General features: G+C 41.5%; 1 protein-coding gene across 4 annotated transcripts in view; it reads right to left on the bottom strand.

Annotated features, from left to right (window-relative positions):
• Window positions 1-800: 800 nt before the first annotated feature.
• NALCN (sodium leak channel, non selective) overlaps window positions 801-25,666 on the bottom strand; it is a 298,496-nt gene continuing 273,630 nt past the window's right edge. For all 4 annotated transcript variants that reach the window (XM_005858192.2, XM_005858191.2, XM_005858194.2 and 1 more), the window contains 11 exons: window positions 24,956-25,075; window positions 22,201-22,269; window positions 21,123-21,271; window positions 20,176-20,269; window positions 18,125-18,257; window positions 17,337-17,452; window positions 14,424-14,581; window positions 11,183-11,333; window positions 9,452-9,601; window positions 6,005-6,122; window positions 801-2,408 (listed from right to left, as the gene is read on the bottom strand). In XM_005858192.2, coding sequence (XP_005858254.1) covers window positions 2,215-2,408; window positions 6,005-6,122; window positions 9,452-9,601; window positions 11,183-11,333; window positions 14,424-14,581; window positions 17,337-17,452; window positions 18,125-18,257; window positions 20,176-20,269; window positions 21,123-21,271; window positions 22,201-22,269; window positions 24,956-25,075 — 1,452 coding nt within the window. In that variant the 3' untranslated portion in view covers window positions 801-2,214. The remainder of the gene's footprint in view (window positions 2,409-6,004; window positions 6,123-9,451; window positions 9,602-11,182; window positions 11,334-14,423; window positions 14,582-17,336; window positions 17,453-18,124; window positions 18,258-20,175; window positions 20,270-21,122; window positions 21,272-22,200; window positions 22,270-24,955; window positions 25,076-25,666) is intronic.

The raw sequence follows: 25,666 nt of genomic DNA, 5'->3' as shown, positions 1-25,666 counted from the left end.
GTCAAGTATTCTATCGCTTATGCTTCTGGTGCCCTTGGAAACAACAGCATCCTTTAATTAAAGGCAGTAGGTAGCATGATGACAGGATTAGTATCAGTGTCTGGCCTCCCTAAGGGCCAGGGAGCATTGTGGCCAGTTTTCCCATCTGCATAACCAGACTGTTATATGTTTATGAAAAATCAAAGAGAGGGTGGCAGTTTTTTTGTGTTTTTTTTTTTCTCGGCTTGCAGTCTGCTTTACCGGCTTCAGGAAAATAGTGGAGATAAGTCCCACGGGAATTGTTTGGCTGTTTCACTTCACTGAAAATGTAGGGTGCTGTGGCTTTAAATACATTGCTATTCTGCCCCTTGCTTCACTGCAGAGTGAACAACAGTGATGTTCTGCTGAACAAAAATTACAGACGTTTTAGGAAGGGCTCAGCAGTTTTGTGAGAAGGAAGCTGTATTACTCGAATATAATGAGCCAAAAGAGAAAAAAAAATAAAAATCCGGTTTTCATGCATTTAGTAAAGACCCAAGCCCTGGCCGTGTCACATCCTTGTCTGCTTTGTTATGGGTTTGGAAGGTACAGGGTATTCACTTAGCCTGCGGGCACAAATGGGAAAGGAACTTAGAAGCTGAGCTGGAATGAATATCAGGGATAGAGCTTTTGTTAACTAATTATAGACAGAATATTCAGAAATAGAGAGTTTGCAAAGTGCCAGCAATCTGGTGGCCCTACCCACAAGCCCCCCACCCCACATACACAAAAAGGGTTTAGAAATCATTGTCAACTCAGAGAAAATTCTTTTACAAATTCAATATTTATTTCATTTTATTATATACAAAAAGTAAATGCCAAATGAACATAAAATGAAATAAAATCCTTTCAGCTGCACTGACTTTAATTGCCCATTACCTGATAATCACAATTAATCATAGAAACAATAGACTGTCACCACAATGTTAAAATTGTTATACAGAAAGATTGTGATATTTGGCTATTTTAAAAATGTTACACAGAGAAAAAGAAATCATAAAGCAACTGGGATGGGGTGAATGTTCAGAGGATACTGAGATAATCACTCTGTTCAAAGAGATCATCTAAACAGCAAATCTTCATTCAAGAATAATGTAGTCAAAGCTCAAACTCACATCTACTTGGTTGACTCAGCCTAAGTGGGCCAACAGTAATCACTTTGCATTTTAATTTTCCCACAGAACACAAATACAGTTGGGGTGTGGAATAAAATGTGAGTTCAGAGAAGATTTGCAGAGTACCATTATTTCCATAGGAGAGTCTGCTAGCAGGGGAATCATTTGGAATTAAAGACAGCGATGGTGTGTTGCAATCAACTCATAATGTCTTTGCTGATTTATGACACAATGGACATATTTTGGGTAAAAAATAAAGCCAATGATGGCATCACACATGCAAAGATTTTTAAAAATAAGCTGAATTGTTTTACACTTTTTTCTAAACTCAATTATTAAAATACTTTTTGAGGAATTCAACATCTTTCCATAACTATGTCTCTCAAGTGACTTCTATAAGGTTTGTTTTAAATCATTTAGCAACATGTGTCAATTTCTTTGTCTGGTACCTGCACACACAATTCTCTTGGAAGAGGCAACAATTTCATTGGAGTGACTGAGGACAGAAATTGACTTGTTCTGACCTCTAAATATCTTGTGTATATTTTTAAAAAAATAACACAAGGAAAAGAATATACTTCTAAAAATTCAGAATCTGTAGTTTGTAAAATTATTATCATTTTAGCATGAGCTCCGTGCTGACCTTTTCAGATCAATTATAAATAATAAATTCCCCCAAGAGAAATATTTATAGTGGAAGTGGGAAAAACATGAACTAAAGCTAGAGCTCCTGTACCATATATATGAGCCGCTTTGGGCTTAGCACACTTTCAGGGGTGGTAATAATATATAAGAGCACATATGAATATATATCTTAGTTTACATAGACAGAATATGTAGAATTTTTGAACAATCTATATCTGGTGTTGGTATAGTTTCTAATATTTCTAATACTGCCATTATGCAAATTGTCTCAAACACATGGTAATAAGCCATCATTTGCACAATTCTGACAGACCAGTTTTTATGCCTTCCTACGTAGGACAAATTGGAATTCAATTATGGATTGTTGACTGGACAGTGGAGGAAAATATTAGAAAGTACTTTTCACCATTAGACTGCCATCTGCATTGATTTCCACCTAAATATCCAGAAGGTCATCTCCACTTTCGTCGCTCTCCACGGTCAGCTGCCGGGTCCACCACTTCTTAACTTCAGAACCACAGGAAGCTGTGTCAGTCATGGGGTTCATTTTGCACACCACAGATTTCATGGTTGTCCGCCCTCCAAACCGTAAGTTGACTGAAGACACTGAATGGCTTATTGGCTTTGGTGCTGTGGAATTAACCAAAGTCCTATGAGCAAAATGGCGTTTTACTGTGTTGCAAGTCATTCCTGAAAAACCATGATATTCCCATCTAATGCTTTTGATGAACAAGTCCTATCCTTTTGAGTATGAGAAGATGTTGAGTATGAAACCTTTTCAGCACTGGATTCTTTATATTCATAATGGGTTTTAAAATTATCTTCATGGACAACTAGTAATACCATTTGAAAAAAAAATGCTGCTTGCCTCTTGCAAAAACAAAAAAATTCTTTTAAAAGTTCCAGTATGGACAAATATAAGTGTCATAGAAATATTTGTGATTCAGTGCTCATTAGTATTATACATATTAAAAATAGAAAAAGAAGGACTGTAATGGATAGTAGTGGAGAGGAAGTAATGCAGAAGGTATGGAAAGAATAATGTGGGTAAATACTTTTTTTTTTTTGGTAAAAATAAATTGAAGTATAGTTTCAGTGAAAAAGGAATGGTTTTGGAAATTATTTAAAATTTTCTCATGGCATTCATCCTTCCAATCCATGAATCTGACTGAAGCAGAGTGTCTGAAGACTTTGTTGACACACTCATGGCTTTGGGATTCCACAGTTATGGTTTTGGGTCCCATTCTGTGACCTGTGGATGTAACTAAAGGCAAGTTCATGTCCTGAAACCCATTTCCTCAATTGTAAAATGAAGAGAATGCAAGCTTTCTCATTGGACTATTATGAGAATTAAAATAGATTAAATGAGATGACCTACGAAAATGCATAGCAGAACTATCATATGATCCAGCATTCCCACTTCTGGGTATATATATTTGAAGAAAGTAAAATAATTATCTTGAAGAGATAGCTGCACTCTCTTATTTATAGCAATGTTATTCACAATAGTCAAGATATGAAAATAACCTAAGTATCCTTCAATTGATAAATGGTTAAATAAATTATGATATATAAATTGTGATAATTAAATACTATTTAACCTTAAGAAAGAAATCCTGCAATTTGCAACAATATATGTAAATATACAGGACATTATGCTGAGTAAAATAACCTAGATATAGGAAGCAAAATACTCTATGATCTCACTTATATATGAAATCCCAAAATGTCAAAATTCACAGAAGCAAAGAGAGCAAATATAGTAGAATGATGGTTACCAGGGTTGGGAGATGGGGAAATAGGGAGATGGTCAAAGGGTACAAAGTTACAGTTATGTAAAATGAATAATTCTGGAGATCTAATGTGCAACATGGTGACCATCTATATAATAAAAGCCCAGCGACCATTACGGTGGAATGACCAGAATGACTGGTCGCCATGATGTGCACTGACCACCAGGGGCAGATGCTCAATGCAGAAGCTGCCCCCTGGTGGTCAGTGCACTCTCACAGCTGGAGTGCCACTCAGCCAGAAGCCGGGTTCATGGCTGGAGAGGGCAGCAGTGGTGGCAGGAGCCTCTCCCACCTCTGCGGCAGCACTAAGGAATGGCAAGCCTGGAGGTAAGGAGAGAGCAGGTGGGTGGTTAGGAGCGAGGGGTCCAGATTGCAAGAGGGATATCCAACTGCGGGTTTAGGTCCGATTGGGCCTAAACCGGCAGTCGGACATCTCCCGAGAGGTCCCAGATTGCGAGAGGGTGCAGGCCGGCTGAGGGACCTTCCTCCCCTGCACGAATTTCATGCATCAGGCCTCTAGTAGTTATAAGACTGTATTGTATACTTGAAATCTGCTGAGAGAGTAGATATTAAGTGTTCTCACCACAGACAAAAATGGGAAGTATATGAGCTGATGCATATATGTTGACTGCCGCAATCTTTTCACAATGTATATGTTAACAGAAACATCACATTATACACTTTAAATATATGTTTTTAAATAACAAGTAAAATAAAAAGGGGGGAGGGGCAAAAAAAGAAGAAAAAGCATAGCATGGTACCTGGTACATTGTTGGTGTCCCCTTAAAATGCCGTTTCTTGCCCTTTGCCTCTTCAAACTCAGCCTGTCCCAATAGCATGTCTCTTTAGTTACCACCATTTCTGACATTGGGGCCACCTAAGCTTGGGCCATTAGAGGCACTTTTGACAACATGCTTTCTTTTATGCATTTCAGTGAACACCAAGGACTGCACTTCCCCTAGGTCAGTGGTTGGCAAACTCATTAGTCAACAGAGCCAAATATCAACAGTACCACGACTGAAATTTCTTTTGAGAGCCAAATTTTTTAAACTTAAACTATATAGGTAGGTACATTGTTATTAACTTAATGAGGGTACTCCTAAGGCTTAGGAAGAGCCACACTCAAGGGGCCAAAGAGCCGCCTGTGGCTCGCGAGCCGCAGTTTGCCGACCACGGCCCTAGGTCATCTCTCCTACTTGTTGCTCCAGGGTCTGGACCACGGCCACCAGCTTTGGCCATGTTGTCACCTCATGGCCAGATTAGGTATCATCCTCTGGCTCCTAACGCTGCCTCCAGGCTCACTCTCTACTCTGCTGCTAAGTCACTCTCCCTAAAGCACGAATTCCAAATGCCATGTCTTGCTCAGGAACCTGTGCTGGCTCCTAATAGCTACAGGATGAAGTGGAAACCACTCAGCCTGTAACTCACAGCTTTTCATGGCCTGGCCCCACCACCTACTCAACCTCATTTCCCATCACTCCCAGCTTTGTTTTCCCAGGCAGAGGCTAGCTTCCCTCTGATCCCTAAATAATAAACTCCCGGATGTGAAAAAAGATATTTTCCTTCTGATGTTCAGATCCACTGAACAACTTTTAGTCTCAAAATTCAGTTACACTGTCTTCTGCTTTGTGGAGCAGACATGCTACAGAAGAGTTTGCAACATCATCCACCTTCTCATTGGATTGGGTCGAAGAAGGGGAACAATTAAGGAGCATTAGGAAGCCCCTATTTTATCGCGGATTCAGTTATTTAAACAGAAAACCACAAATGGGGGACAGTGGGCTGTGCAGATCACTGCTCCCCTCCACTTCTGAGTGCCCTTAATGGGATTGCCCTGGCTTTCCAAAACCCCATGTTCTCCTAGAAGAAAATTATCTCACTGAGTGTGAAAAAGAATAGGATTGTGAGGATTAAGTGAGGGAACACACACAATGCACGTATAATACTGACTGGCACACAGTAAGTAGTATAGCACTAATATACATCATATATCATATATATCATATATCATATCATATTGTATTATACTATGTAAGTTTTGTTGTTCCTTCTTTGAGAACTGTGGCATTTTCTAAATGATCATATCTATTCACTTCCTCTTAGATTAAATAAATTTTGCCTATGTTTGCAAACGCCTTAAATACACTCAGGAAGCCCTTGGAAATCCTCTTTTTTAAAATAATCTTGGCTATGATGTCTCACTTTGTTAATAAGTATTGCCTTCTCAACCATAGTAACTGAAAACGAGGGCCAATACAGTGCTATTTAGAGAAGTTACTTTGAGGGAAATATCTTTGATAAGAAGATATATTTTTCCTGTCTATAAATAACTTCAGATGCAGACCCTTATTTTGAAATCTAAGATCCCAAACACACAGAATGTCAACAACTTAAAATGCCTCAATCAATGGAGAAAGGACTTGGCGCACATACCAGAGGGCAGACGCCACTGCCCGAACTTCCTCTGGGGCTTCCCTGCATCCCCTGCGTCTTGACGACTTCCCCCTCTGTCGGAAAGGGTGGGGCTCAGAAGCTGCTGCTGGCTGCTTGTCTGCAGGGGGAAGAAGAGAGCAGTGACTTTCTGAACCCTGTGCTCTCCTCCCTCTTTCTGCATCATGGGCCTGTCCCTCCTTTTGTTTTGAGAAAGTTAGAAAACGTGCTTATGGGTGGATGAGTAGGTGAAAAAGTTGTGGTACATATACTAGTGCACAATGGAATACTATCTGGCCACAAAAAAAAGTGAAGTTGAACCTTTTGCAACAGCAAAAGGATGGACTAGAGGGTATTATGCTACATGAAATAAGTCAGACAGAGAAAGACAAATACTATATAATTTTACTTGTACGTGGAATAGAAAGAACAAAATAAACAAACAAAATTGAAACAGACTCATAAATAGAGAACAGACTGATGGTTGCCAGAGGGGAGTGGGCGAGGGGCTCTGGGTGAAAAAGGTGAAGGGATTAAGAAGTACAAATTGGTAGTTACAAAATAGTCATGGGGATTAAAGTACAGCATAAGGAATATAGCTAATAATCTATACTAATAAAAGGGTAATATGCTAATTAGACTGGGTAGACTGGACGTCTTCTGGCCATCCTTCTGGACAAAGCCACAGTGGCGGGGGCCGAGGCAGAGGCGGTTAGGGACAATCAGGCTGGCAGGGGAGAGAGGTTAGGAGCAATCAGGCAGGCAAGCAGAGGCGGTTAGGCCAGCAGGGGAGAGCAGTTAGGGACAATCAGGTCAGTAGGGGAGAGCAGTTAGGGGTTATTAGGCCGGCAGGGGAGAGAGAATAGTTAGGGGTGATCAGGCCAGCAGGGGAGCAGTTAGGGGCATCAGGCAGACAGGCAGGCAGAGGCAGAGGCAGTTAGGGGTGATCAGGCAGGCAGGCAGAGGGGTTAGGGACGATCAGGCAGGCAGGCAGGTGAGCGGTTAGGAGCCAGAGGTCCCGGATTAGAGAGGATGCAGGCTGGGCTGAGGGATGCCGCCCCCCCCCCCGCATGAATTTCGTGCACCCGGCCTCTAGTATAGTCAATAACTATGTAGGTAGTTGGAATACCAGGTTTGGGGGGGGGGGACCACTCTGTAAAGTACATGATTTCTAACCACTATGCTATACAGTTGAAACTAATACAGAATCATAATGAATGTAAACTATAATTGAAAAAAGAAAGAAAATGACAGGAAACTAGTGGGAAAAACAATGTGGACCTATAATGTCCACAATGGGGAAAGGAAAAGTGAAATTGAGTAAAAAAGAGGCAAGGAAAGTGAGAGTCACCACTGCACACCAGGTTCGATTCCAGTCAAGGGCATGTACCTTGGTTGCGGGCACATCCCCAGTAGGGAGTGTGCAGGAGGCAGCTGATCGATGTTTCTCTCTCATCGATGTTTCTAACTCTCTTATCTCTCTCCCTTCCTCTCTGTAAAAAATCAATAAAATATATTTAAAGTCAAAGAGAAATGTTGAGACTCTCCATACATTTTACCCACCCTCTGGTTCACCCTCACCTTCCCCTTTCCTATCAGCACATTGGCCTTCACATTGCTTCAATATCCCCTTTTGATGTTTTGGGTACCTCTTGGGGTTTTTTTGCTCTTTTAACCTAAAACCAGAGAGCTCTGCAATCATCACTTTCCCTGACTCATCCCCATCTGACTATCCTGACCTTATCTCAGCCCTACACCTCAGGCACTGCCAGCCCTCTTCAGGGCACATAGGTGGCAGGGCCATTGTAGAAACTTCCATATCCCTCTTTGTTGACTGTCTCCTAAACAAGTGCCTGTAATTGGTGGCAGATGATTTCTACAGGCTGGGGAGCCAACAACATGAAATCCACTCAAATCTGGGCTATAAACAAGAGGGCTCTTTGGAGCATCCCACTGGGCCACGAAGCCTCAGGCTTCGGTGTTTATCGCTGGCCCCTGACTGTGTCACTTTACAATCGGAAGTCTGATGCTGTCGGAGGGGGGAGGAGGGGTGGACTCTCAGAATTCTGGATCAACTCCACCCAGTCCATAACTGCATCCTCACAAAGGGCAGGGCCTCTGCCAGCTGTCTCACCGCGCAGGGCTCTCCAGGACATGGGGGACTCTGTGGTATTTTTATGGACATGTAGATTGAGTTTGGAAATGAAAATATGCTGTGCCCTAGTAAATAGGAAGCCTTCAAGTTAATCGTCCCCAAACTCCATATGCTCTTCTCATGCCCAACTGAGGAAGAACAAATCCTCAATTTAAGGAGAAGGAAGGTCAATTTCAAACCTTTTCATTGATTTTACTGCAAGTTTCTATGACTTGGTAGGAGAAAACATTTAGGGCAGAGCTTCAGGCAAACCCTGTTCTCCTAAATCAGGGGTGGGGAACCTTTTTCTGCCAAAGGGCCATTTGGATATTTATAACATCATTCGAGGGCCACACAAAATTATCAACTTAAAAATTAGCCTGCTAGCCCTAACCGGTTTGGCTCAGTGGATAGAGTGTCGGCCTGCGGACTAAAGGGTCCCAGGTTCGATTCCGGTCAAGGGCATGTACCTTGGTTGCGGGCACATCCCCAGTAGGGGGTGTGCAGGAGGCAGCTGATCGATGTTTCTCTCTCATCGATGTTTCTAACTCTCTATCCCTCTCCCTTCCTCTCTGTAAAAAACAAAACCCAATAAAATATAAAAAAAAAAATTAGCCTGCTATATTTGGTCAAACATGTAATTAACTCACCCCTAATGCTTTGGCAGGGCCAGACCAAATGATTTCTCAGGCCTTATACGGCCCGAGGGCCAGACATTCCCCACCCCTGCCCTAAATCAAGTGATATTGCCAGACTTAAATTAAGCCCTTACAGAGGTGATATTAACTCTTTAGACAGACAGAGAGGGGGATGGGGAGGAAGAGAGAGAGAGAGAGAGAGAGAGAGATCAACAGTATTTTAAAATCCAGGGCATTAACATTATTTTAGTATCCATACAAATCAGAATCTTTTCAAATAACCTCAATTAACTCAGGGACCACAAAGACATAAATATAATATTGGATCACCCTATTCCAATTGTTGTTTTTAAATCCTCACCCGAGGATATTTTTCCATTGATTTGTAGAGAGAATGGAAGAGAGAGGGAATGCACAAGCCTGGGCCGGGGTGGAGCCTGCAACCAAGGTATGTGCCCTTGACCAGAATCAAACCTGGGACCTTTCAGTCCATAGGCCAACGCTCTATCCACTGAGCCAAACTGGCCAGGGCCGATTGTTGTTGTTTTTTTTTAATGTAAAAACTTCCTATTAGATATATTGTCACCTTATTTGAAATGGCTGTGAACAGCACCGGTTTATCTTTTATTTTAAACATGCACAGAATAGCCTTGAATGAAAGACACCTCATACTCATACCTCAGGTTGCATGTTATTATCCTGACTGTTGGCGTTCATGTCTTCACTGGGCTGGGTGGTCTCGATACTGGGGGGATTCAGAAACCGGCTCAGCTCCTGCTGCTGGCTCTCTCGCAGGCTGTGGATGATGCTGCACGACTGCTGCTGTTTCTGTGGAAATATGACTGTTCTTGCAGGAACGGGAAAATCAGCCCACCGTCCTTCTGCCCCACCTGTCACTCATATTTTCTTCTCTCTGCTCCACAGACCCTGTAGGCTTGGTGACCTCTTAGGAACTTTCAACTAATTTCGGAACTTTCAAGGGTCATTAACTAATTTCTTTTCTAGACTCCCATAAAGAAAGGCTTAGGCAGGGGTGGGCAAACTTTTTGACTCGAGGGCCACAATGGGTTCTTAAACTGGACCGGAGGGCCGGAACAAAAGCATGGATGGAGTGTTTGTGTGAACTAATATAAATTCAAAGTAAACATCATTACATAAAAGGGTACGGTCTTTTTTTTTTTAGTTTTATTCATTTCAAACGGGCCGGATCCGGCCCGCGGGCCGTAGTTTGCCCACGGCTGGCTTAGAGACATAGAATTGCTTACCCCTTCTATTTTCATTTGCATAACCATTGGGAGTAATGTTCACTGGCACTAGCTTGTGTTTTATTTAAATTAGAATTCTTAAATCACTAATGTTGTTGGTGATCTGATTTTCCCCCCCTTCTTATTTTATTCTGTGCTCGCTAAGCCTATGTGGATCGCCCCTTTCCTCTAAGATGTAAGAGGCAGAGAATCTTGGGTGCAAAAGTGAAACCCTCATTTTTGTCTTGGTTCTGGACTGGAGCGGGCCAGTCCAGTAGGCTGATCTGTCTTGGCACACACCGGAACCAGGGCAGCCTGGTGGTGGGCCTGCACTCCCTGAGCCCTTGCAGGGCCTCTGGACCGCAGATTCTATCTCTGGATCTAGCAGAGCTATGGTGGGCCAGCTGTGACAGGTGCCTGGCTATAGGAGATTGGGGTGTTGGGTTTCTCTGGGGCCCTTAATTCATCCAATAGAAAGATGTGTTTCTGCAGTTGATGTTGTTCTGAAAAACAGGATTTTAAAAATCTATCATGTAGAAATGGTTAGTGATTAATTTGATTTTCCCCCTGTGTGTAAAGCATAAGTCAAAAGCATTCATAAAATTAATTACCTAATAGAAATGCCCATTGTGAACACAGTGTATGCAAACACAGTTAATGCTCATGTTCATGGATTTAACAGTTAGAGAATCTCATAGGCTTATAGGTCAGGAAGCAGCAAACAGATCGCTACACTCCCAGGAGAGGTGGTCTTTAATTAAAGATCACACAGAATTATCAACAATATGTTGGGGATTTTTAGGAACAAATGAAAAGTAGTTTTGTAAATTCAGTTGCCATTCAATGTGTAGAGATTGCTGGCAGTTTAAACAGCTGAGATTAATAAATGGGCAGCATGAATATTGTAATATCAACGAACTGCTTCTGAAACAGTCACACTCTATTATAAAAATGTGATTTAATGGAAGCTTCTTATGGACTCTGCTTAAGGGGGTGCCACTGGATTTGGACTAGAGTTAAGGTTTGAATCATCATCTGACCATGGTAAGTGGAAGAAGTTGACATAGTTGAAGGGATATAAGGCTAATCACAGAAGGATCTAATCCCCTTGTTCAGGAAGCTCTGGAGGAGGAAATAAAATGCCAGATGCTTCTGGTTCACTCACGGCTCTGATGCGCTTTAAGCACTTCTTCAGCCACATGCGGATGGTCTGCTTGGCCACTTCCTCCTCAATGGTGTACTCTAGCTGCTCCCTTGCAAGCAGCTCCTCCAACTGCAGACTCTTCCGGATGTCAACCGACCGGTAAGAGAGCATGCTGTTGGGGAAATATAACAGCAATTGCAGCTCTGATTTACCTGGGATTTAGACTCTTAGAGATCTCAAAGTTCAGAGAGGTCATCACTCAGTCCTACCAGTGGAGCAGTCTGATGCCACCCTGTCTAACTGGATGGCTTGGGCTAGTTATGTCACCTCACTGCCTCTCTTCGCTCATCTGTAAAATGGGCATAGTCATGTACCTACTTTGTTAAATGATGAAATACGTTGATTTAGTGAGGTGATTATAACAGTAAGTTTTTGTAAAACCAAAGATCCAGGCTATGCCCTAATAATCAGCTGCTTAAGATTCTGGAACTTTCCCTGTAGAAGGATAACTGCTCTGTCTATTCACATTCAGCTCCAATTGGTGGTGGTTAATATGCTTGGCTACAGGCTATGCATTCCCATCCCCCCATTTCCCTCTCAATTTATCTCATCTGTCCCCCTGGATCTTCCTCATTAATGTTGATGGTTGCAAAACCAGAGTGAAACATTCATTCCCATTCAGTCCTCGGTACAATAGATCCAGACGGCGGCAAATGAAACCAACACAGCTAATGTGTTGCATGGGGGCTCCCGGGCAATAAGGCAACTCATGTGTTCAGGCTGAGGAGTCCACAGCCAAAGGAGGATGCAGCCCCTTCTGGCAGCTTGGCGCTCCCTAGTGTGGCTGCAGGATCTCAGTTATTGCTCCATCCCTGCCTGGCCTGGGTGGGACCTCAGTTCCGTTTCCCTAGCCCAAATCACAGCATGGTGGCACTTGAGAGGCCCATCCCCATGCAGCACGTGTACAGTGATCTCTTCTTTGCTAAGTCTTTTCCCACCATGGAGGGAAAAAGTGCATTTGCTCTTTCTTTCTCCCCTGCCTCATCAAGAAGCTCATCATTGCTGAACTGTTTTCATCATACACTGGGCTAGAAGGTAGGGAGAGGCCAACCATGCTACCATGGACTTTGCCTGGGTTCATTTTATCAGATGCATCACTGTGTCCCAAAGAGGCTGAATACAATATTAATGACAGTGGTATGCCTAGATGCCTCGTTTTCAGCCTAAAAATATTTGTCACTAGAAGAAAAGACTGACATTCTGAAAGAGTTGTCATTCTTTGCTATTCATCTGTGTTTCCTGCCCCATCTTTTTCTGCCTTTTCGCTTGTTCCTGGAAGAAGTGAATAGTGGGAGGTAAAATTGAGACCTTGAAAGAACACCCCCAGATCCTTCCTCTCCTGGCATTTTTTTCAAATTCCAATCATAATCATATTTCTGTATACCTGATTGCTCCTGAAATTTGTGACTCAATACCCACTGTTTAACTTGCCAGTTACATGCAACATGATGAAAACAGCTGGTGCTGGTAGAGGGTTCTTAACCTTTTCCGTGGCATGAATCCCATTGGCAGGGGAGCCCATGAGACATTTTTTAGAATCATGTTTTAGATGCATAAAATAAAATACACATTATTTCAAAGGAAACCAATTGTGTCAAAATAGAGTTCTCAAGCCCTAGCTGGTTTGGCTCAGTGGATAGAGCATTGGCCTGAAGATCAAAGGGTCCCGGATTCGATTCCAGTCAAGGGCACATGCCAGGGGTTGCGGGCTGGATCCTCAGCAGGAGGCAGCCAATCAGTGATTCTCTCTCATCATTGATGTTTCAATCTCTCTCCCTTTCTCTCTAAAATCAATAAAAATATATTAAAAAATAGAGTTCTCAAATTATTTTCATGGAAAGGAGTAATATAATAACATAAGTGCTTCTTTATTAATGCATTAAATAATAACATTTAGCTGAGGTCAAATGATCACCATAAGTTAGAAGTACTGGTGTGCATTAAGGATATTTTAAGATATCAGCCATAGCAGTAATGTGACCTGAAAAATACCTATGATTTCTACTGATGACAAAGACATGGGTATTGCTAATATTAATATGGTTTGTTGACCGCATGCATCATAAAAAAGAATGCTGCATTTTAGTGAGTGAATAGTGACAGTAAAGAAGTAATTGTTTTCCTCTCCAAGGCCATGACCTTCTGAATATTATCCATGGGCTCCTGTTTAAGAAAATTTCTGAGTTGATTGTTCTCCCCCTAACCTCCCCAAAATATTTTGGGGTCCTAACCCTCAGTACCTCAGAATGTGATCTTATTCCAAAACAGGCCACTGCAGATATAACTAGTTCACATTGGGTCATCCTGGAATGGGGTGGGTCCCTCATCCAATATAACCGGTGTCCTTATAGAAATGAAAATTTGGACACAGACCACACACATGCACAGTGAGAACACCATGTGAAGATGAAGGTAGAGATTGGGGTGACGCTTTTAAAAGCCAAGGAAGGCCAAAGATGGCCGGCAAACCCCCCAAAGCTGAGGGAGAGGGTGGAACAGATTCTCCCTCATGGCCTTAAATGGAACCAACTCTGCTGACACCTCCATCTCAGACTTCTAGCCTCCAGAGCTAGCCTCCAGAGCTGTGAAGACAGTAGGTGTGTTGTTTAAACCACTCAGTGTATGTATTCCATTACAGCAGTCAGAGCAAACTAACAGAGAAGTCTCTCCGGCCGTAGTGTGCCCTTGTCCTGTCTGGAGCCTCACCACACGTCTGGAAACCGTGGTTTGTCAACCTGCCTGGGGCACCCATGACACAGCAGCCCAGGCAAATTCCTGCCCAACCCACAAGTGGGAAGATCTGAATTTTAGCTCCAGCTTGGCCTCAGGGGCTGAGTGACTGTCAGCAAGTCACTCATCTCTTCTGGGCCAGTTCCTTCCTTAAAACAGGAAGGGTGGGCCCAAGCTCCCTCCGCGTCCCTCCTTCAGGAGCTCCCATTCTGGAAGGGGCACTTCTGGGCCCCTCAGGCCACTCCTTTCGCCCCCCCGCCCCACCCCGGAGGCGCTCACCTGAACACGACTAGTAAAGTTCAGCGAGGAAGACCACATGGAGTCTTCTAACCACAGCAGATGTGGCATTTTTAGGTTCAGAACGTACTTGTTAATTGCATTTCACGAGGCCTTTCATGGTCACAGCGTCAGTCTCGACTCTGTTCAGCTCTGGGGCACACAGCTGTGACCCCTCCCACAGCCTCCCCAGTACCTTAGGACATCGTGGAAGGTGACGTCGCCGCCGTTGTGCAGCCTCTCCATCTCGTAGCACATGTGCTTAAACAGAAGCTTGTCCTTGTCCAGGTCCACCTCCAGCCGCCCCCGCAGCAGCCGCAGCAGGAACTTCACGCGGAAGGTCGGGATCACCCCCTGGTGGCAGAGCACAGCAGCTCGGTATGTAAATCATCATTAGGCCACAGGGATTCTCTGGGGCTCTGTTTTCACACCTGGAGCCATTTCTCAAAAGATGGCCAATGAAGCACCGGAGGCAAGGAAGCTGTTCATTTTCCCGAGGCTGGCTGGGAGATAAAAGCTGAGCACTTCCTAGGGTATATAAATGTTTAATCACTATGTTGTACACCTGAAACTAATATCATATTGTATGTCCACGGTAACTAAAAAATAAATTTAGCCCTGGCCGGTGTGGCTCAGTTGGCTGGGTGTCCTTCTGTGCATCAAAAAGTTGCCAGTTCCATTCCCCATCAGGGCACATGCCCGGGTTGTGGGCTTGATCCTGGGTGGGAGTCATACAGGAGGCAGCTGATCCATGTTTTCCTCTCACATTGATGTTTTTCTCTCTCCCTCTCTCTTCCTCTCTCTCTAAAAAGCAATAAAAATGTTTAAAAATATTAAAAAATGACAAAAAATAAAGACCTGAGCACATAGTTTCTGCAGGTGCGCCTCTAGTTCTGTGGAGTTTCACAACCACTAAGCATTCGCAGCCAAGGAGGGAGGAAAGCTCTCCCTCTGCCTGTCCTGGACAGACACTAACTTGACTAGGCTTTTCTTTCTTCTTCTTTTTTTAAAATATACTAGAGCAGTGGTCGGCAAACTGCGGCCCGGCAACCCGCGGCTCGCGAGCCATATGTGGCTCTTTGGCCCCTTGAGTGTGGCTCTTCCACAAAATACTGGCTCTTCCACAAAATACCGACTTCTGCGCATGGGCCACGAAGTTTCAATTGCACTGTATGTGCGCGCCCGCACGTGGTATTTTGTGGAAGAGCCACACTCAAGGGGCCAAAGAGCTGCATGGTGGCTCACAAGCCATGGTTTGCCGACCACGGTACTAGAGGCCTGATGCACGAAATTCGTGCAAGCATAGGCCTTCCTTCCCCCGGCTGCTGGCACTGACTTCCCTCCAGCACCCGGGACCCGGGCTTCCCTCGCAGCCCCAGCTTTGTCCAGAAGGTCGTCCGGAAGGATGTCCGGATGGACACCCAGTCTAATTAGCATATTATGCTTTTATTATTATAGATATTTTTTTGAATTCAGAGAGGAAGGGAGAGGGAGAGAAACATCAATGATGAGAGAGAATCATTGACTGGCTGCCTCTTGCACGCCCCCTACTGGGGATCGAGCCCATAGACTTTTCTTTCCATACCCGTGCCATTGACTCAGCCTTGCCGGGTGCTCCTCTAACACACGTGCTGAGTGGCTCAGGAATGCTTTATTTTAGCACAAGAAATGAAACATACACATGTACATGATCCATTTTGCACCAAGTTCAGATACTAGGAGCTTGTAAACGTTTATTATAAGTTGTTCTTCTGTGGAATGATCACTCCTTTTCAGTTCTCCTCCATTATTAGAACAATTACATACAAGTGAACTGGGTTCCCAGCTCTGCCCTCTTCTTGCTCAGAGCAGCTCAAGATTGTGAAATCTTCCATGTGTCACTCTCTTCCAGGCAACAGCACCTACCGTGCCAGCCTGGCTGTGTCTTTAAACCAGGTATTGAGTGAGAGGCAGGGACATTGATGGGCCACGAGTTCCTGTCAGTTACTAACATCTTAACATGTGAGTGGTGGTGCCATCTTCCATGTGTATGTCAGAGGAAGGCATGTTCCTGTAGGCAGCAGTCATAGAGATCAATGGGGCCAGACACCTGTACATGCAGGTCACTGTCCTGGAAGAAAATCCCCAACACTGGTGCCTGGATGAAGTGGGGGGACCAAGGGAAGAACAAGCAAAGGGGGTGGAAAAAGCCATGCCTGGTTGTTCGGGCTCCAGCTCTAGACCAAGATAGCCCGTTTACTCAGCCTGTTCTGGCCCCTTAGTCTTCATGCCTTCAGTCAACTCTTCCTGAAACTATTTTCAGATTGTCCCCAAGATCTTCCCATGGCTGATCTCTCCTCCTTTTTCAGATATTGGATCAAAGAGACAGGCCTTCATGACCATTCCTGCTAAAGTTGTCTGCTCCTGACTCCAATCGCTCTCTACCTTATTACCTTCTTCAGAGTGTTTATAGTTTTTGAAATTGTAATGATTATTTCACTTTAATTTTGTCTCCTATATTAGAATAGGAGACCTGACCATCTCACTCATTGGTATATCTCCAGTGCCTAGAGCAATGCCTGAGTGTCTGCTGGATGAAGAATGGGAAAGAGGAGGAGGAGCAGGAAGCTGCTGCTGCTTTGGCTAATTCTAGTAAATCTTGGGTAAGCTTCATTATTAAAACTGACCAATACTAAGTCCAAAATAATTAAAAGTAGTAACTTTAATAAATCACTGAAATAACTCATTTGCACTTGTAATCAGGATTACTCTTTTAGGTTGAGGTGATCATGAATTTGTACTATATTGTTACTTTGATCATTTGAACTTCATCCCTTCTCTTGCCCCGAGCCCAGGGCTGGTTTCTTCAGAGCTCCCTTGGTTTCTTTTCTTGCCAACATCTGAATGCTGGAAGAAGAGGACATTCTTAGTTGGAAAGGACACAAGAGGGATCTATTCTGTCCCTCTCCCCTCCTAGCATATTCTGCTGGATTGTCGATGACAGCCTTCTGCAATTCACCAATGGCCCCTCAAAATTCAATATCTGTCCATGCCAACAACAAAACCATGTCTGAGATAGGGTAGTAAGTCTCTTTTGAGTGGGGCGTGAAATGGCAATCCACTCTCCTACCTCTCGTTTATCATCCACCATATTCCATATGATCTGAAAGTGGCGAAGATCATTGTAACTTAAAAGCTGGTCCTCCTCAGTGGAATAAAACAAGGAGAAATTCTCCACAATTATGGCTAAAAGGAAAAAAATGGCGAATTTAGACAATTATCTAAATTGTCATCTGTCATTTTTTAGAAACTGTAAAACATCTATTATAAATAATGAATTGTATCAGCTACATGATAAGCCAAATTTTTAAAGTGCTTTTAGTATGGCTTCCAAGTTGGCATGTTTTACACTTGGACTAAGCTATTTCTCTAGCTCCTGGCTTTCCAAAACATGAGGGTCATGAGCATAAACACACATTCTGTGTATATAGACGTTCATGCCAGCTGGCTTTTGCTGGTAGCTGAGAGTTCCAGGACAGTTTTTAAAGGTCAAATTGAGTTCTGGGTGGCCTCACAGCTGGGTGAACAACATGTGTCTTTCAAAACCATAAATGTGACATTTCGAGGCTATAAAGGTAACCCTCTCAACCCCCGATATTTGTTCACCTCAATCCATGAGAGCTCTTTTGAGATTAATAATCATAATAAATAGGACAACTCTTGAAATTGCAATCAACTGTCATTTACATGCCTTTCAAAAGTCTTTTCAGCTTTTGAATGGAGAGAAAACAATTTATAATTAATGCCACGAAACACCCACCCCAAGCAATCCAGGATAATTACTTGAAAATTATACCTAATTATCTAAGTACCTGAGTTTAAAGAGGTTTAAAAAAATATGCAGCGAACATCACTTACCTACAAGTAAATTTAGCATGATGTAGGCAATGATGACATAAAATGAACAGAAATACATAAGTGCCCCAGCATAATTCCCACAGTCTGTTGCCCAGTATGTAAATTCATCTGGAGTACAAAAGGGTGGCTGGACCTGCGGGGCAGTGGGAGGGAGAGAGAGGAAAGAATGACAGCAGAGAAGAATACAAATTTTTGTTAACTGACTGTAGTTAATGAACATAATCCTGACCCATGTAAAATATAATAATTAACTTCAAAGTAATCTCTGAAGCTGCATGTGTTAGATGCATCATCTGTGGCAAAAGTAAAAAGAATATTTCACTTATGCTATGGTTTTCATCTTGCAGAATCCCAAGTTCATTGACATTTTAGAAGCCTAATGAAAATGAACCGGTTTCCTCTAAGACAATGGTTCTCAACCTGTGGGTCGTGACCCCTTTGGGGGTCGAACGACCCTTTCACAGGGGGCGCCTAAGACCATCGGAAAACCCATATATAATTACATATTGTTTTTGTGATTAATCACTATGCTTTAATTATGTTCAATTTGTAACAATGAAAATACATCCTGCGTATCAGATATTTACATTACGATTCATAACAGTAGCAAAATTACAGTTATGAAGTAGCAATGAAAATAATTTTATGGTTGGGGGTCACCACAACGTGAGGAACTGTATTAAAGGGTCGCGGCATTAGGAAGGTTGAGAACCACTGCTCTAAGAGATGCTCTGTCTGCCACCTGCACTAGCCCAAAATGATAATTTGTCATTGTGATCAAACTGCAGAACGTCAAACAAAAGGGCATTTAATTTTTTTATCTGATTTAAGTAATGGGGTAAGATTTTAGGAGGATTTGTTATACACAACAATTTCACATTCAAATTGTGTGAGGAGAAGCCAGTGATCCTTATTCCAGCACCATTAGGGGATGTTGGGACATTCCTGGCTCAATAAAATGCCAACACCTCTGAGAAACCTCCAGTGTCTTTCAGCCAGAGACTAGCTCTCTCTTCCACATTTCCATGGCATTCTGCTGCTTCTTTACTTTGAGTTTATTTAATTCTGCCTAGTATCATATCTGATCTGTCCCCATTCATTCATGCATAAAGTTCTTGAGTTCCTACTATGTGCTAGGTTTCTGCTCAGTATTGGGGACAGACTGGTAAGCAAGACAAAGACCCTGACCCTTCTTCATGTTGCTGACAGTCTAGAGCTGTGCAGTCCAACACGGTAACCACTAACTACTTGAGGCTATTTAAATTTACATTCATTGACATTAAATACAATGAAATACGATTTAAAATTCCATCCCTTACTTTAACTGGTCACATTTCAAATGCTCAATAACCACATGTGGGTAGTGGCTATTGAATTGGACAGTGCCGATGGCCATCATTGCAGAAATTTTTTTTGGATAACATTGATCTGAAGGATGAGAAAGAGATGAAATAAACTAAGCCAATAACTCACTATAGTTGTGAAACACGTGAAAAAAAGATAAATATAGAGTGCTGTAAAAACATATAACTTGTAGTCTTCACATAAGGCAGGATTCCTGAAGGAACTGATGTTTAAAGTGATACCTGAAGGATGATGAGAATTAGCCTAGAGAAGAGAGAGTATAGGTCAGAGCCCCCAGCTCCTTGTGGGTGCCTTGGAATCACTGAACACCTGGCACCCATTGTATGGCTCAGTATAAACCAGGGGATTGGTGATTATCTGTTGAATAAATTGAACTAAGGAAGCAGAATTCTCCTGTTTGTACTTAACTGCCAAAATGTTAAAGGTGGGAGGGAAAGAACAATGCCTACATAATGAATTTTATTGAATGAAACTATGATAGTTCAAGTTGAGTTCACTGGATACTCTTCCTGTATGTCCACACACTGTAACATAAAAGACAGCAATTTTATGGACTAAAAGGCCAGAATATGTGTTTTGTACGCAAAGCCTTGATGCTAACAAGGAGGCTACCGCCAATGTTGCATAGCCAAAGAGCTTCAAATGATTCTAAGCTAAGGCACTGTTATTGACAAAGAGATATTTACCATACAGTCATGCATAATCTTGTTCCAGTCTTCGCCTGTGACAATCCGGAACAGTACGGTAATAGCTTTGCCAGCCGAAGAGAAGTTTGCATGCCTAAATTAAGGAAAAAGAGAACAGAGGTTGAGTCACATAGTTGTCATGAAGTAGTAAGGTCTGCTACTACCAAAGCAGGTGGATTTTGGAGCAAATTTGATTGCCAAGTAATCATTTCCAAAGGTTACACTCTCTTATTTGTTTGTTATATATACTTGTCTCAAGTATAGCTGTCTTAATAACCCACCCCTTGCATGGTGCCACCAATTTCTTCCCATTCATCTTGAATGACCGAGGGAGCAAGCTTTGACAATATAAAGTGATTGTTTCTTTCATGTGGATTATGCTATAAAAGGTGGAGCTGCCATGTGTCAAATCAGTCATTTCTGCAACAAGACACATCTGTATATAATTGGTTGTGTGAGGACTTTTCTATTTTAAATGATAAGATGCTTCCACAAAATTTAAGGCTATCTTTGAAAAATGCTTTTCATACATAATAACATTTTTTTGGGGGGCTTCTAACTTTCCATGCTTTGCTAAAAAAGAAAGAAACCCAATATCATCTCAAAATTATTTACTTAAAAATAATATATCATTTTTGGTAGCGTGTGGTTAGAAAAAGTGCTAGAATTCACCAGGTTATCAGGAGTGGTTATTCCTGCATGGTAGGGAGTTATGGATTCTTTTATTCCTGAATTTTCTAAGGTCTCTATAGTAAACATGTATACTGCCTTCAGTTAGAAAAATGTCATTTAAAATTTGGCCTTTTTATTTTGTTTTAATTTCCAACGGATTGCTTCTTCCTTCGCCTCCATCTTTAATAGACAAAAATCATTCAGGTGCTTATTCATGACTTTATTACTAAAAAAGCTTGCTTGATAAATGAATAGAAAGATAAATACACACCGACCTGTTAATGTTCTCTCCATATTTCACAGTACCAAATAAGACAACGCCAGCGAAAGCGTAACACAGCAGCAATAGGAACATTCCTACGATGATAAAGAAGCTTTTATACATGCTGACGACCACCGTCAGGAGGAGCATCTTCAGCGTTACCTGTATGGAGATGGAGATGGAGAGAGATGGGTGGAGAGAGAATATGAATATTCAATTCATTAAGCTGAGGAGAACATGGGGAGTAAATAACATTTAAGCATGTTGAGGGGCATAAGAATGACCCTCAGGATATCGTTTGAAAATTGTTTCCTTTTAGCTATTAAATCTGAATATTGTTCAGAAACCCTTAGACAGAGAGAAATCCTACTTGTATGTCAAACTGTTCAGTCTTTTCAGCCAAATTAATAAGAGTTCAACTCAAAGGTTTTTAGCCTTCATTTTCTCTTCTCTTGCTCTCTAATTCACTATGGTAAGGACTATACACTTTTTGGGCTGTAACAAGTAGACTCAGTATTCTTCTACCAATAGATGCTCATAAGAACAAACCTAAACAATGGTAAAATATTAAATACCATTAAGTATTAAGTGTTCATTATGTGCATCCCATATGATGTAATGTCAGAATCAAAAAAGGAAAGAGTACTTTAAAAAATGAAAATATATGTGGAATGTATGTATGAACATTAATAAAGAAGATAAAGAAATATGGAATCATAGAATTATGAATGTTCATTAAGGATTATTTTTCTTTGAAGTAAAATAACTTTATTAAAAATAAAACTAAAAATAAAGACATATTAAGAAAGACCACTGGTTTTTGCTTTCATGCCTGATATGTTATTTTTAGTTGATAATTAAATTTACTTAGAAAATATGAAGAATAAATAAAACATCATAAATATCAGGAAACATTACAAGATAACTAAGCTACTGACTCATTTTAATATTTAAAATTTACTCATTGGGACTTTAATGTCTAGCAATTTGTTAACTACAGCATAGTGACCAGAAGGACAGCTGAAGTTAGTCAATGCTTTTCTCTTTATTGCATATGCAACCTCTGATGCTGTTCTTTACAGCATACTTACATGCTTTCCACAGATCGAGAAAAACCTAAAGACAATCACGCATGCGCCCATCATGTAGGTATATGCATTCTGAAATTTAAACAGAAAAGAGCCTCTCATAATTTGCACAAAAGATCTTGTTAAAATTCCCTTTTTCATTTCGGGTCTTCTGTGAAGTCTACTGAATAATTAGTTTAATAAAATGTAAAAAGTATCATAAGAAATTTATCTTAAAAATGTGCTGAAAAGGTCACTGCCAAAACTCATGAATAAATATTAACTATAAAATTAAATCTTAAATTAAATTTTGGTCTCTGTTTTGCTCAGCTGAATTCTGTATTTTAAAACTTATTTTTACATAAAATAATGGCTAGTTCCTTTGAGGAGCAAGAATAATCTAGGATAACAATGCAACACAAGGGAGTCAAGTGAGACAGGAGATAAAGGGATCATGGCAGAGGGAGCTTGGGTGTTGGAAAAGATTGCTGGAGGTCAGATTCCTTCTCTCTGAAGGCTTCTGGAGACATCTGGAGACCAGCTGGCCACATGTCCATTAGTCTAAGATGATTTCAGAGATGTCCTCCTTACTCAAAAACACATTCAGTATGTGATCAAGAGATGACTTGGTGTGCTTTATGACTAAGAAAGCTTAATCTGAGAAACAAAGATCCCACTGACTGTAGCTGCAATAATAACTGTGGCATTAAGCTGGTGCCAAAACGTGATTCTTCTTGAGGTTCCTTGCCTAGGCAAATGACAAGTCACAGATGGGCACCTGGGAAGGGGGTCCAGTGAGATATCTGGTGTGGTGCAAGGAAATGAATGTGTCTGCACAGAATCATCTCTGGATGGGAACAAGCACCGCGTCGTCCTTCACAGAGTCCACTGCACAATAGAGTGGAGGATGAGCATGCTTCCAGGACCAGAGGTTCTTGGAGAAGAACCAAAGCAGTGGGGCAGAATAGGCAAGTTGGTCTTTTGGTGTGAGAGCTCCTCTCTGGGGACAGGTAAAATTAGGAAGCTTACTCTATTCTTTTGCTTGGACTGAGTAGCTTTTAGTTGCAATTTGGAGATATATAAAAACCTGGGCCTTGCTGCCCCTTCTCTCCACGTGAGCACCAAACCTACTGTAGGTATCTACTTGCTTTACATTCTGGAAGTGATAACACCCAACAGGATCTAGGATGATGACCCAAAACTTTCACTTGGACTATAAGATCCTGAGAGGTCTGACACCTTCTTACCCATGCAGATCTTGTACCTTGTTCCCTTTGCTCCTGCTCTAATAGTGCTGTCTATTCCACTGCACCCTTCCATTCTAGAACATCCTAAAATATTCTCTCCTCCTCCTCCAGACTGATCCCAATTATCACTCCCTCAGGATGCCTTCCAGGACCTCCCTGATAAAGCCATCTACTATTATGTGTTGTCCCAGCAACTTGTGTCTCTCCTCCATCTCCTTTCCATAGCTGTAATTCTCATAGACTTGGGAGCATTCAATGGATGCCTACCTAACTTCCCAGGCTGTGTGGCTCATGAAAGCAGTCACTGTCTTTGTTTTATTCATTATATTCTTTTCAATTCCTAGCACTGTGACTTGCACATATGTAGTACTCAAAACCATTTATTGTTTGAGGAAATGAATCAGGGTGACTGAAAGCCCACCTGGGCTTGGCACAGCCCCTGACTCTGAAGTTAATAACTGCCTTAAAAAGGACACTCAATATCTTTCTGAGCACAGCAATTACATACTAAAACTAGGCCTTTGTGATGTGTAAATGGGCTCTGTGTGCTAGGGATCTTTTCTAGAGGATAAGAGAATGAATAGAAGAGAGCAGGGGGAAATGGATAATAGTATTTTTGGGTGGGATCAAGGAAGACTAAAAAAAAAAAGAGGATATTTATAATAATGTGTTATGGTTTGTTTAATCTTAACAATTAGAAAAACTTCACATTCTTTGATCTTCATAATGTTCATATGAAACCTGTAGATTATGAAATCATATTCCTAGTTCAGAGCAGGAAACAAAAGATCACTGAAGACAAATAACTTGATCAAGGCTGAAAAATGGTGGACCCTAGACTAGAACCTTGGGGTATCCAACATGGTAACCACTACCACATGCTATTATTGAGCACCTGAAATGTAGTGAATATAAATTAAGACATTCTGTAAATGTAAAATACACATTCAATCAATGATTTAGTACAAAAGAGAGCATGTAACATCTCTCCTTCATAATTTTTTAACTTTTAAAAATATGACTTTATTGATTTTAGAGAGAGGAAGGGAGAGGGGCAGAGAGATAGAAACATTGACCGCTGCCTTCTGCACACTCCCTCCCAGGGACCGAACCCGCAACCCGGACATGTGCCCTGACTGAGAATCAAATTAGTGACCTCTTGGTTCATGGGTCATTGCTCAACCACTGAGCCACACCAGCCAGGCCATAATTTTTTTTTATATTGCTGACATGTTGAAATGATAATACAGGGTGGGACAAAAGTAGGTTTACAGTTGTGAGTACACAAAACACAGAATTTATTCTTGTACTATTACTTATTAATTATAGTATTATTTTCCACATGAACAACTGTAAACCTACTTTTGCCCCACCCTGTATTTTGGATATGGTAGGTTTAAATTAATGTTATTTGTTTCTTTTCCATATTTTAAATGTGGCCCCTAGAAAATTTAAAATTATATTCATGGCCACATTTTACTTCTATTGTACAACTATGAAATTTTCAACTGAAATAAACAATTTACACCTACCAGGAGGGCAAAGTGAAGTACCACCCAGACAATGCCGAGTGAGGTCACCAGCAGGTCATATCGATTTCTTCTGCTCTGCCAGAAGCCTGCAGGTGACATTGCTATGATCTTCATTGTAACCTGAGAAAAACAGTGAAGAGAGTAAATCGGGACTGTTTAGTACATATTTAAATGTATTAACCTGAGTCACATTATTTTTTTTAAAAGGTAGCAACCAAAGAGACAAATTTATCACATATATAAAAAAGCTGAGTAGGTAACACATATATATTCTCCACACTCTTTTCTCCTTGTTTTATGACTAGTTTGATAGCAGGACATTTTTCTTCCCCAAGTGAAAGACCATAGATTTTGGGAAACATCAACCAGTTCAGGGTGAAATAAGAATCTGCTTGTATTTCAAAGAGATTGTTGGAAGAAAAAGACTATCCCTGGAAAGTAATATGATATGAACCATATATTAAAATAACCTCTGGGTCAATTCCCTTTACCACCACATTGCAATTTGAGTCCCTGAATTACAGTGGTCTGTACAGTTTGCCCTAAATATTTGAACTCAGATAACTAGACAGGCCATCATTCTGATACAGAAATTAATGGCAGTTTGCAATTCCTGCGGTCAGAAAATTCCAAAATATAAAGTGAAGTCTTTGTTCAAGTTAAACTGAACAGACTCAAAAGGAAATACCCTAAGAGCACACTATCCCCCTC

The sequence above is a fragment of the Myotis brandtii genome, unplaced genomic scaffold (genome assembly GCF_000412655.1).
Source record: "Myotis brandtii unplaced genomic scaffold, ASM41265v1 scaffold116, whole genome shotgun sequence".
In the NCBI taxonomy this organism is placed as follows: Eukaryota; Metazoa; Chordata; class Mammalia; order Chiroptera; family Vespertilionidae; genus Myotis; species Myotis brandtii.
Note: the sequence above shows the minus strand (reverse complement) of the source record. Positions and strands in the feature narration are given on the sequence as shown.